The 12,301-nt window shown below is 43.7% G+C and overlaps 1 protein-coding gene across 1 annotated transcript in view; it reads right to left on the reverse strand.

Annotated features, from left to right (window-relative positions):
* Positions 1-12,301, reverse strand: part of ASTN2 (astrotactin 2) — a 1,029,079-nt gene that overhangs the window by 573,335 nt on the left and 443,443 nt on the right. The window contains exon 7 of the mRNA XM_055579471.1: positions 11,742-11,909. Within this exon, the coding sequence (XP_055435446.1) occupies positions 11,742-11,909 (168 nt within the window). The remainder of the gene's footprint in view (positions 1-11,741; positions 11,910-12,301) is intronic.

Below are 12,301 nucleotides of genomic sequence, written 5' to 3' on the forward strand. Positions count from 1 at the left end.
GAAGACTAATGCCACCCTCTGGCAACATTCTCAAGCCTTCTCTGAGCCGTCCCTGAGATCCCTGTTTGCCCTCATCTATGACTGGTTTGTTCTCATCCCATCCACTCTTATGATGGTCAATATTTAATGATTGGTTTTCCAAAGAAAAAAAGCCATGATTTGTAACATTTACCAATTTTATTGGTATAAATACCCTTATCATAGCCAATTTTCAAGCTACTTGCTGGACAGAACTGGACAAAGACTTAGGGTGAGATGACAACATTCAACTCTCATGAGTTCACTGAAAATAATGAAAGGAAGAAAGAGAGGGCAGTAGGGAGAGAGAAAGGAAGGGATTTCTCTCCCTATGCTCCTTCAAAAAAATTGTATTCACCAATTTTCAGTTTCTTCCTCCATATCCACTCCCATATAAACTCAGACTAACTCCATACCAGCCAGCTCCAGCACAGTTTAGATCCAGTTCCATAAGAAGCCCTGCAGGCTGTATTACATTTTTGAAATTTCTGGAAAAAAAGTCAAAAAATTAAGCATAGCTGAGCTGGGCTATGGCACAGGGCCAGGAAATCTGGACCAGGCTCATCCTCGAATCACGGCCAGAACGCGGTCTTCACCAGCACTATCTCCCCACCTCCCCGCTCCTTCCTGGTCATTTGGGAGGAGTGATTCTTCTTACTGACACATTCATGAAAGCACTAATGATGATGATCAGTACTTGGATTCCAGGACTTGGTTCAGCCTTATAGGACCCACACACAGAAGGAGGGCTTCGTTGAAGGGAAGCTAAGCCACTTTTGACAGATCTGAGATCTGAATAGGCACAGGGCTTGGGGGTTTAGTTTTTCCATGACTTCTCCCACATTCTCATTCTTGGTGGAAAACAAAGAAGAGAACACCCAGCTGTTCCCTTGAACAGTTAGATGTTCCATAAAACAACTGGACAGGTAAAGGGCAAGCTTTCCTTTTTCAGTGGCCAATGTAGTCTTACTAAACTCCCTGGTGCTTTTCAGAATCTTCAGATCCTCCTCCTTCCGTGAGTTCTCTCCACCCCACCTTCCGAACCTCATCTCCTCCATCTCCCCTAGTTCTCTTCTTCCGCCTCATGTACAGCACATTCTACAGATGCAAGTAGCTATGCTGCTCTCTGGTTTGGGGAATTATTGTAGACTTACTTCCCCTTTTTCTCCATTGCGGGGAGCAAGCTCTGCCCGTGGCAAAGGTCATGAGGAAGGAGGCTTGGCATACACAAAGGCAGGATCAAGCCTCAGGAGTCTCCCTGGAAATTCTCGAGCATCTACCCCCAAAACCAGAGTCTGCCTACTTTCTGCTTTGTGCTTTCACCTACACCTCTGACTTTATGGGGGGCTGTCCCCCACTACCTCTCTCTGGAAAAAGAGTTAGCTTACAGCTCCAGTTAACAATTCCTGGGTGTGACAGTGTTTCAACCTACAAACTCCTTTAGAAATCCTCTAGCCTGCCTGAATAGGTTTTTCCGGCCACATGTGATTGCTCAGAGCCTCCCAACTGTGCGAGGCATGAGATGTTCTAAACTGTCTAAATACAGAGTCCTTTGAGCAGGTAAAAGACTGATTAGAAATTGTATTGGTGAAGGGTTTTTCACTTGCTGGGCCAATGTTTGCTGCTAAGTCTCCATATCCCTTACCTGCTGTGTCCCTGGCAGTGTATTGATTAATATAATTGGTGTAAATAGTAGCTTTAATGTTTGCAACCTGGGACCCTTGAGTTAATTCTTTTTCTTGTTATAGCCCACCACACCTTTGCTCTGTAGGAATGCAACTTTATCTAATGCTTTTGGAGGGTGGCGCTTGACTAATCACCTTTAGAGAAAAATAAGTTTTCTGAAGAAAGGGTCTTAAAATGTTAACAGGCCTCCAGGCCAGAAGATGATGCAAATCACCTAAACTTTTGCATATGATGAGTTTGCAGGAAGAAAGTCTGGCTTACTGCATGACTCTACCCCTTCCCCCATTATCCTCTATGCATAACTTAAGGTATAAAAACTACTTTGGAAAATAAAGTGTGGGCCTTGTTCACCAAAACTTGGTCTCCCCATGTCAGTCTTTCTCTTACCTTCTGGCTGAATTATTCAGCCTCTTTTCTCCACTGAATTTCCTCACTGAGCTATCCTTATTTAACCACTCTTTATATCCTTAATTAACGTTTAATTAAGCAATTGTTTCCTGATCCTCGCCGACGCCGTCCCCGCTTCGAATTCCCTGGATCCACCGGGGCTGGACCCCGGCACTCCATCATCAAGATTCCTCTGCTAAAGCACCTTTTACTCATACTTCCTACTGACTCTACAAGGCTCAGCTAAAAGGTCATCTTCTCCATGATGGATCTCCTGAAATCCCCATCTAGAATACATTTCTCCGTTTATTCCAGGCATGAGATACTCTATAAATGGTTGTTCTTGATTTATTCCACATTGTGTCTTTTATAATAGCTGTAGAGGAGCCTATTATTTTTATCCCTGTGAAAATATGAAATCCATGAAGGCAGGAACATTGTCCAATTTGTCCATGATTTCCCATGGCACTTACCACGCAAGACTTATGAGTTGTGGAATTAAGAAAATCTTGCTTGAATGAATTTAACAAATTGAAATAAATTTTACATAGTGGGTTTGAGTCAAGCCCCATGAAAATATATTCAGGGGACTTACACTCCTATTTCCACTCCTTACCTGTAGTCCCATCTGTTTATGTCTGGAGTGATTTGTGAGAGCAAGGTGGTCTGCTGGACAGTGAGCTGGGAAGAATTCGGGCATAAATGATACAGTGGTAAGCTTAAAGGAGTTTAGATTTTAACATCCTAGAGAAGTGTCCAAATAATAACTCATGTTTTAATCAAGATTTTAGGTAGAGGACAAGGCTTCCTTTTTCAAAGGCCAAAAGAGAACTTTAGTGATACTGCAGAAGTCATCATTTTATGGAGAGGAGATCAGAGGTAATTAAGTAAATAGAGTTTTGAAAAGTAGATAATTAAAGGGCAAAAAGAAATTTTCAGGTAGAGAAAGGAATCTTCGGAACTTTAGTCCGAAGGCAAAACTTTGCATGGGGTGTTGGGGTGGGGCTATTAAGAGTATGAGCAGAGAGGAGAATGCAAAGAGGCAATGTTCTTGGGGATGCCTGTGGCTGAATGGAGGGTGAGACCCTCTCCAGGAGTCCCCAGCCTCCGGATCTAACACCTGATGATCTCAGATGGAGCTGATTTAATAATAATTGAAATAAAGCACACAATAAATGTAGCATGCTGGAGTCATCTCCAAACCATTCCTCTCCCTCCATGGAAACTGCCCTCCAGGAAATCAGTCCCTGGTGCCCAAAAGGTTGGGGACCGCTGCAGCTGGTCTGGCTACTGGACAGCTCCAGGAGACCCAATTTCTCTAGTGCTGTAAAATATTTAATTTGAGTTTATATTTAAGTGGATATGGAGGAAGAAGTTGAAAATTGGTGAATAAAAATTTTCAAAAGAGCATGGGGTCAGACATTTTCTTCCTCCCCCGCTTCATCCTTTCTTTATTTTTTGTGAACAAATCATCTGTCAGCATAATGCTGAATTTTAAAGATACACAGAAAAGCAAGACGCATGCTTTGAATTCCCCTGTGCTATGCTATGCTTAATCCCTCAGTTGTGTCTGACTCTTTACAACCCCATGGGCTATAGCCCGCCAGGCTCCTCTGTTCATGGGGATTCTCCAGGCATTAATACTGGAATGGGTTGCCATGCCCTCCTCCAGGGGATCTTCCCAACCCAGGGATCGAGCCCAGGTCTCCTGCATTGTAGGCATATTCTTTACTGTCTGAGCCACCAGGGAAGCCCAAGAATACTGGAGTAGGTAGCTTATCCTTTCTCCAGGGGAACTTCCCAACCCAGGAATCAAACCAGGGTCTCCAGCATTGCAGGCAGATTCTTACCAGATGAGCCCTTGAATCCCCCTACCCAGCCCCTACAAAAGTTTACAGTCTGGTAATAGATCCAGATAAGGAAAGAACAATGATTCTGCCTAGGGACAAGGACTATGACTTAGGGACTATGGAGGCTATCAGATCAGAGAAGAGGAGCCCTCAAGGTGGTCACAGCAGGGGTGGTGACAGATGAATGCCTCTGGGAGGAAGGGCGTTTGGGCTGCATGAAATGGAAACGAAAAGCATCCCTGGTCTCCAGCCAAAGGAGGAGAAACACATTTAAAAGGGGAGGAAACAGCCTTTGAAGGGGACGCAGGCATGAGAAGGCATGATGCCTTCGAGGAACTATGGGTATCAATGTACCTAGAAATTGTGCTAGGTGACAAATAGTGGCAGAGATGAAGTGATAACAGTGAGCCTGTGAACAACATTACAGGCCAGAACAGAGATATCCAAGTTGAAGCTAATTCTTTCTAGAGCTGTGGCTATCTTTCTGTACACTAATTATTGTCCTGGGCATATCTTCTCTTCTTGTTTCCAACTTCCAGTCTGATGAAATAAATAAAGAAAGAAATGTGAGTGTGGTTTGGTCAAGATTAATGAATTAATAGATATGTCTGCCCGGGCCTCTTGGTGTTTGTTTAGAACCCAAGAGGACTATTTGGGAGGAAGAGTGTTTAGAGCTCTAGAGCTTTGCTGTAGCTAGGGTAGTCCTGGGATCAGAAGCATCAGCAGGAGCTGGCAGCCTTTGAGAGATGTGGAATGTAAGATTTCCTCTAGACCTGCTGAGGGCTGGAGAAGCATTGGGTAGGAACTGAGTATCCTGAGCTTGAATTCTGGTTCTACCTCCTGCTGGCTGCGTGACTTTGGTCCTTTCTTACCTTTCTTCTCTGCGCATCAGTATCATCAGTGACAAAGTTAAGGTCAACCCAGTGGATTCCTGTGACATTCTCAGCTCTAAGGGGTGAATGTATATGTGTGGGTGTTATTCTTGGGAATACTGATGGGAAAGTTGATCATTTTCAAACTGACTAACACACACTTGCTCCCTGGATGATCCACTCTTTGGAATTATGTCTTCAAGCCTGTAGGTAGTGAAAAATATCCTCAGAAATCATGGGCTTGTACCTGAAGGCAGATCAACTGGAAAATCAGAAGGTCAGACCATCAGGCACTCACCACTCTGTCTAGCTGAGGCTTCATAGAAGGAGAAAAGAAGTGGATCCTTTCCATTCCTTCCTACCTCCCATCTTGTCTACTTTTTAAGGAAAGAAAAAAGAGGCAGAATCTACATGACTAGCTCCAGAAGCACATAATTCCATGGGGTTTTCCTGGTTGTTGCATGAGGATAATCAAGTGTGTGGGGGTGTGTGTGCATGCATGTGTGTGCTGTGGGTACAGGGAGACTGCTTAGGGTGACAATGCCTTCAAGTATAAACGTTTTAATTAAGAGAAAGAAGATCTAGCTGTCTGATCCAATGGTACACTAGAGCTACATTTCATTTTCTAAATAGCTTCCCCAGTAGATCTATGTAAAGGCTGCAAAAATACATCTGAACAGGCTTCCACCTAAAAGATAAGGATGGAATGATGGCTAGCTAGCCAAATCCTTGCCTTACTCTGCAGAGATCAGGGGGCTAGCCTGGAGAAGCCCTTTCCTTACTCCCAAACTGCTGCCCATTGGAGAAGTGCTTGAGAATCTGGGTTGAGAAAGCGCACTCCTGACCTGGGCCACTGAGCTACTGAGACCCCTTACTCCACAGCATCAGTGCAGTGAGATTTCCAGGCAAGATAGTCAGCATCTTGTTAATGGAGAGAGGGGTGAAACTGCAGAGAAAAGATACCAGTATAAGTTTTAGGTTATACTAAGTCCTTCCCATAGGACTGGGAAGAAGGAGAACGAGCTTCATTGCTAACTTGCTCTGTGATCTTGGCAAATCGCCTAACTCCTAGTTCCCTGTTTGTGGACATTAATAACTATTATTGGGCAGCAATTATGAATAAGATGTCCACTTACTAACCACTGACTGTAAATAATGTGGTGTATTCCAAGTTAATACTATCTATATACAGTTGACTCACAAATTTCTACCTCCAGCTAAGAACCTATTCTTTGAATAAGACTTTTGGATCCCAATGCTTATTTTTCATGTTTCACCTGGGAAGCATTCTCCCTGTAGACACATCAAGGCCATTGTCACAAGAGGAACAAGTGGGCTAATATCCTCACATGTCTGCAGATATGCTAGAAGGCCAAGGAGTACCTGTGGTTATGACCAGCCTTCTCCTTGGGGAAAACGCTCTTGACTAGTACAACACGTCACCACGAGGTTTAGAAGTGGATTTTTCACCATACTTTTCAGAGGGTCACCTTACTTCTACACGTTGGGGTTTGATACTGTTGCCTCCCTCCACTATTAATGGTCCACCCTCAGTGGAAAGTGCTGGTGAAGCTGTTTGCACATCACTTTACAGCATCTGAGTTTGGAAGGTGGGAGGAGGAGTGCAAGTTGACTTGAGAAGCTTTTATACAAATTAGCTCAATCATAGCCCCACAAAGCAGGTACTGCATCATTATCCCCATTTTACAGATGAAGACACTAAATGTATAGAGGCTGAAATGATTTGCCCAAGATATGTGGTAAGTGATAGAAACAGGGTTTGAATCCAGGTGTTCTGTTTTTCTGACATAAATAATTGTAGCCTTGGGAATTTCCTGGTGGTCCAGTGGCTAAGACTCCACACTCCCAAAGCAGGGAGCCAAGGTTCGATCCCTGGTCAGAAAACTAGATCTCACATGCTGCAACTAAGATCTGGTGTGGCCAAATAAATAAGTAACAAATAGCTATAAAAGGAGAGTTTGTTAAAACTCATAAAACCATACAACACAAAGACTGAACATTAATGTCCCCAAATAAAACATTATATATGTATATATATATGTACATAATACACATATATGTATTATACACACAATTTAGAAGTATAGGACGTGCAAGGAAAGAACGTAGACTGTGACCACAAAATCTGTCTGTACTACAGAGATACAGTACAACCTGAAGATGGGGAAGAGACAAGACTGAATATCCCAGGTGCTGCAAATAAGATCCGGCGCAGCCAAATAAACAAATATATTTTTTTTAAGTACAATTAAAAAAAAAAAAAAAAAGAATAACAGCACCCTTGAATACCCTCTAAGCTGATTTGCCACACGGCAGCCAGAGTGGTCCTGTTACTGTGTAGGTCAAGCTGCTTCTGTGCTCAGAATCCTCCAGTGGATTTCACCTCACTCAGAGTAACATCCAAAGTCCTCATCCTCCTATACAAGGCCCTGCAACCTCCTCTCATCATCCACGCCCTCTCCCCACCACCAGCCTTCTGCTTTTCCGGTTTGCTTCCTAACTCCTCTCCCCGCTCCCTTCCAATCCTACTGGTCTTTCTGCGAGTGCTGACCCCATGGCATGCTCCTGTGCCTGCTGCAGAGGCGCTGCCCGTGCATCCCCTCAGCCTAGAATGCTTTCCCCCAGAGAGAAGCATGCCTTTTACCATCACCAGCTTAAGGTGTTTTAAAGTGTCTGTTCTTTAGCAAAGGTTACAGCCTTGGAGAAGCTGTCCCTGGCCACTGTCTCTGTCATGACAGCCCCACACCTGCTCCAGGGGGCACCCCCAAGCTTTGTGCCCTCATCCAGCATTTCTCACCCTCTGGCAGCATCCGCCTTTCCCCATTTGTCTACTATAGTCCAGTCCAACAGAACACTCTGCAATGATGCTACTGTTTCGCGTTCTCCAAGGGTACCACCAGTCACATTAGCTATGGAGTGTATGAAACACAGCTAACATAATGGAGAAAGTGTTTAATTTCAATGAACTTAAACTTAAATAGCCACACGTAGCTAGTGGCTGCCTTCTCAGGCAATGCAGATTTAATCTCTCTGCAGAATATAAGTGTAATTCAGTTCAGTTCAGTTCAGTCGCTCAGTCATGTCTGACTCTTTGCAACCCCATGAATCGCAGCACACCAGGCCACCCTGTCCATTACCAACTCCTGGAGTTTACCCAAACTCATGTCCATCAAGTCGGTGATGCCATCCAGCCATCTCACCCTCTGTGGTTCCCTTCTCCTCCTGCCCCCAGTCCCTCCCAGAATCAGGGTCTTTTCCAATGAGTCAACTCTTCCCATGAGGTGGCCAAATTATTGGAGTTTCAGCTTCAGAATCAGTCCTTGCAATGAACACCCAGGACTGATCTCCTTTAGGATGGACAGGTTGATCTCCTTGCAGTCCAAGGGACTCTCAAGAGTCTTCTCCAACACCACAGTTCAAAAGCATCAGTTCTTCAGTGCTCAGCTTTCTTTACAGTCCAACTCTCACATCCATACATGAACACTGGAAAAACCATAGCCTTCACTAGACAGACCTTTGTGGCAAAGTAATATCTCTGCTTTTCAATATGCTATCTAGGTTGGTCATAACTATCCTTCCAAGGAGTAAGCGTCTTTTAATTTTATGGCTGCAATCACCATCTGCAGTGATTTTGGAGCTCAAAAAAATAAAATCTGACACTGTTTCCACTGTTTCCCCATCTATTTCCCATAAAGTGATGGGACCAGATGCCATGATCCTCATTTTCTGAATGTTAAACTTTAAGCCAAATTTTCACTCTCCTCTTTCACTTTCATCAACAGTCTTTTTAGTTCCTCTTCATTTTCTCCCATAAGAGTGGTATCATCTGCATATCTCAGGTTATTGATATTTCTCCCGGCAATCTTGATTCCAGCTTGTGCTTCTTCCAGCCCAGCATTTCTCATGATGTACTCTGCATATAAGTTAAATAAGCAGGGTGACAATATACAGCCTTGACGTACTCCTTTTCCTATTTGGAACCAGTCCTTTGTTCCATGTCCAGTTCTAACTGTTGCTTCCTGATCTGCATATAGGTTTCACAAGAGGCAGGTCAGGTGGTCTGGTATTTCCATCTCTTGAAGAGTTTTCCACAGTTTATTTGTGGTCCACACAGTTAAAGGCTTTGGCATAGTCAATAAAGCAGAAATAGATGTTTATCGGATGTTGGCAATTTGATCTCTGATTCCCCTGCCTTTTCTAAAACCAGCTTGAACATCTGGAAGTTCACGGTTCACGTATTGCTGAAGCCTGGCTTGGAGAATTTTGAGCACTACTTTACTATCGAGAGGGATGAGTGCAATTGTGTGATAGTTTGAGCATTCTTTGGCATTACCTTTCTTTGGGATTGGAATGAAAACTGACCTTTTCCAGACACTGCTGAGTTTTCCAAATTTGCTGGCATATTGAGTGCAGCACTTTCACAGCATCATCTTTCAGAACTTGAAATAGCTCAACTGGAATTCCATCACCTCCATTAGCTTTGTTCATAGTGATGCTTTCTAAGGCCCACTTGACTTCACATTCCAGGATGTCTGGCTCTAGGTCAGTGATCACACCATCATCATTATCTGGGTCGTGAAGATCTTTTTTCTACAGTTCTCCTGTGTATTCTTGCCATATCTTCTGCTTCTGTTAGGTCCATACTATTTCTGTCCTTTATCAAGCCCATTGTTGCATGAAATGTTCCCTTGGTATCTCTAATTTTCTTGAAGAGATCTCTAGTCTTTCCCATTCTGTTATTTTCCTCTATTTCGTTGCATTTATCACTGAGGAAGGCTTTCTTATCTCTCCTTGCTATTCTTTGGAACTCTGCATTCAAATGGGAATACCTTTCCTTTTCTCCTTTGTTTTTGCTTCTCTTCTTTTCACAGCTATTTGTAAGGCCTCCTCAGACAGCCATTTTGCTTTTCTGCATTTCTTTTCCATGGGGATGGTCTTGATCCCTGTCTCCTGTACAATGTCACAAACCTCCTTCCATAGTTCATCAGGTACTCTGTCTATCAGATCTAGTCCCTTAAATCTATTTCTCACTTCCACTGTATAATCATAAGGGATTTGATTTAGGTCATACCTGAATGATCTAGTGGTTTTCCCTACTTTCTTCAATTTCAGTCTGAATTTGGTAATAAGGAGTTCATGATCTGAGCCACAGTCAGCTCCTGGTCTTGTTTTTGCTGACTGTATAGAGCTTCTCCATCTTTGGCTGCAAAGAATATAATCAATCTGATTTTGGTGTTGACCATCTGGTGATGTCCATGTGTAGAGTCTTCTCTTGTGTTGTTGGAAGAGGGTGTTTGCTATGACCAGTGCATTCTCTTGGCAAAACTCTTTTAGCCTTTGCCCTGCTTCATTCTGTACTCCAAGGCCAAATTTGCCTGTTACTCCAGATGTTTCTTGACTTCCTACTTTTGCATTCCTGTCCCCTATAATGAAAAGGACATCTTTTTTGGGTGTCAGTTCTAAAAGGTCTTGTAGGTCTACATAGAACCGTTCAACTTCAGCTTCTTCAGCATTACGGGTTGGGGCATAGACTTGGATTACTGTGATATTGTATGGTTTGCCTTGGAAATGAACAGAGATCATTCTGTCGTTTTTGAGATTGCACCCAAGTACTGCATTTCGGACTCTTTTGTTGACCATGATGGCTACTCCAGTTCTTCTAAGGGATTCCTGTCCACAGTAGTAGATATAATGGTCATCTGAGTTAATTTCACCCATTCCAGTCCATTTGAGTTCGCTGATTCCTAGAATGTCGACGTTCATTCTTGCCATCTCCTTTTGACCACTTCCAATTTGCCTTGATTCATGGACCTGACATTCCAGGTTCCTATGCAATATTGCTCTTTACAGCATCGACCTTGCTTCTATCACCAGTCACATCCACAGCTGGGGATTGTTTTTGCTTTGGCTCCATCCCTTCATTCTTTCTGGAGTTATCTCTCCACTGATCTCCAGTAGCATATTGGGCACCTACTGACCTGAGGAGTTCCCCTTTCAGTATCCTATCATTGTGCCTTTTCATACTGTTCATGGGGTTCTCAAGGCAAGAATACTGAAGTGGTTTGCCATTCCTTTCTCCAGTGGACCACATTCTTTGTTCACTGCTATGTCCCCAGTGCCTAGAAAACTGTCCAACTACTCAATATGTGTCAGTCAAAAGAATGAATGAAGGAATCTACTTGAAGCTCTCCATACATTATCTCATTTAATCCCAACAACAGAGTTGTGGGTTAGACAATATTTTCATGCTCTAGTATTCAGAGAAAGGAAGTGTCTTGCTAAAAAATGGCCAGTTAGCTTGGACCTGATAGCCAACATTTCTCCTTTTAAGGTAAAAAAAAAAAAAAGTTCTGGGGATCTAGTGTACAGAATAGTCAACAATACTGTTGTATCTTGAAAACTCCTGAGTGAGTAGATCTTAAATGTTATCACCATATACACACAAAGAAGGTAAGAATGTGAGGTGTAGAGGCGTTAAGGAACCTTATTATGGTAATCATTTTGCCCTATATATATGGATTAAATCATCACATTTTACACCTAAAACTTAAACAACTTTATGTGCCAATTATACTTCAATAAAGATGAAAAAATGATAAAGAACACCCAGCAAGGAAGAGGTAGATAGGATCTGAGCTCAGGGCTGTCTGGTGACATGCAGACTCTTTGCTTTCCTGAAATTGGACTAGGAATTTTCTGTGGTCCTTTCTGAGATGCTGTGGTTTTACCAGAATCTGCTTTCCTGCCAGCCAATGACAGCACATAGTTTAACCACCAATGAGACTGATGGACACTTTGCATAAAGCCCCTCATCAATCACTCAGAAGCCACGATTCTTTGGACGGAAGGAGTGCAGACCCTTTGAGGCCCATACCTTCTCCGCTCCCCAGCCCTGCCCATGGCTCACCAGTTTCTGGGTCGCAGAGCTGCTCACAGGCATCTGTGGTCCTCTGTCCGCAAAGGTCCCTCACCCACGGGGAGGTGGCATTGATCTGGTAATACAGGGACAGCTTGGCTGGGTTTAACCAGTCGGAGATGTCCAGGTAGCTTCCTTCACTCACCACAAAGCTGCTCCCTGTAGGGGGAGAGAGAGAAAGACAGCTACTTTCTGCATGATTTTCAGACACAGGTGTCTTGCTGCTGATGTACAGGGCAGGAAAGGAGACAGGTGCATACAGCCACTCCCCTCACCACAGGTCCTCCGTTGTCGCAGATCTACACACCTTCACAGAGCATTTACAGCGTGCAAGTTATGGTGTGAGCGACGGACGGAGACAGACAAGTCAGACATGAGAGACAGTTCTGCCGAGTGCTTGAGAGCCAGGCCCTTAAGACTGAGAGAGACCTGAGTTCAAATCCCAGATTGGCATTACCAGCCCTGGACTCTGGGGAAGCCACTCACTCCCTCTGGGTCTTGGCCGCGTCGTCTGTAAATGGGAATACTAACAGAGCCCACCCCGGTGTTGT

The sequence above is a fragment of the Bubalus kerabau genome, chromosome 4, assembly GCF_029407905.1.
Source record: "Bubalus kerabau isolate K-KA32 ecotype Philippines breed swamp buffalo chromosome 4, PCC_UOA_SB_1v2, whole genome shotgun sequence".
Classification (NCBI taxonomy): domain Eukaryota; kingdom Metazoa; phylum Chordata; class Mammalia; order Artiodactyla; family Bovidae; genus Bubalus; species Bubalus kerabau.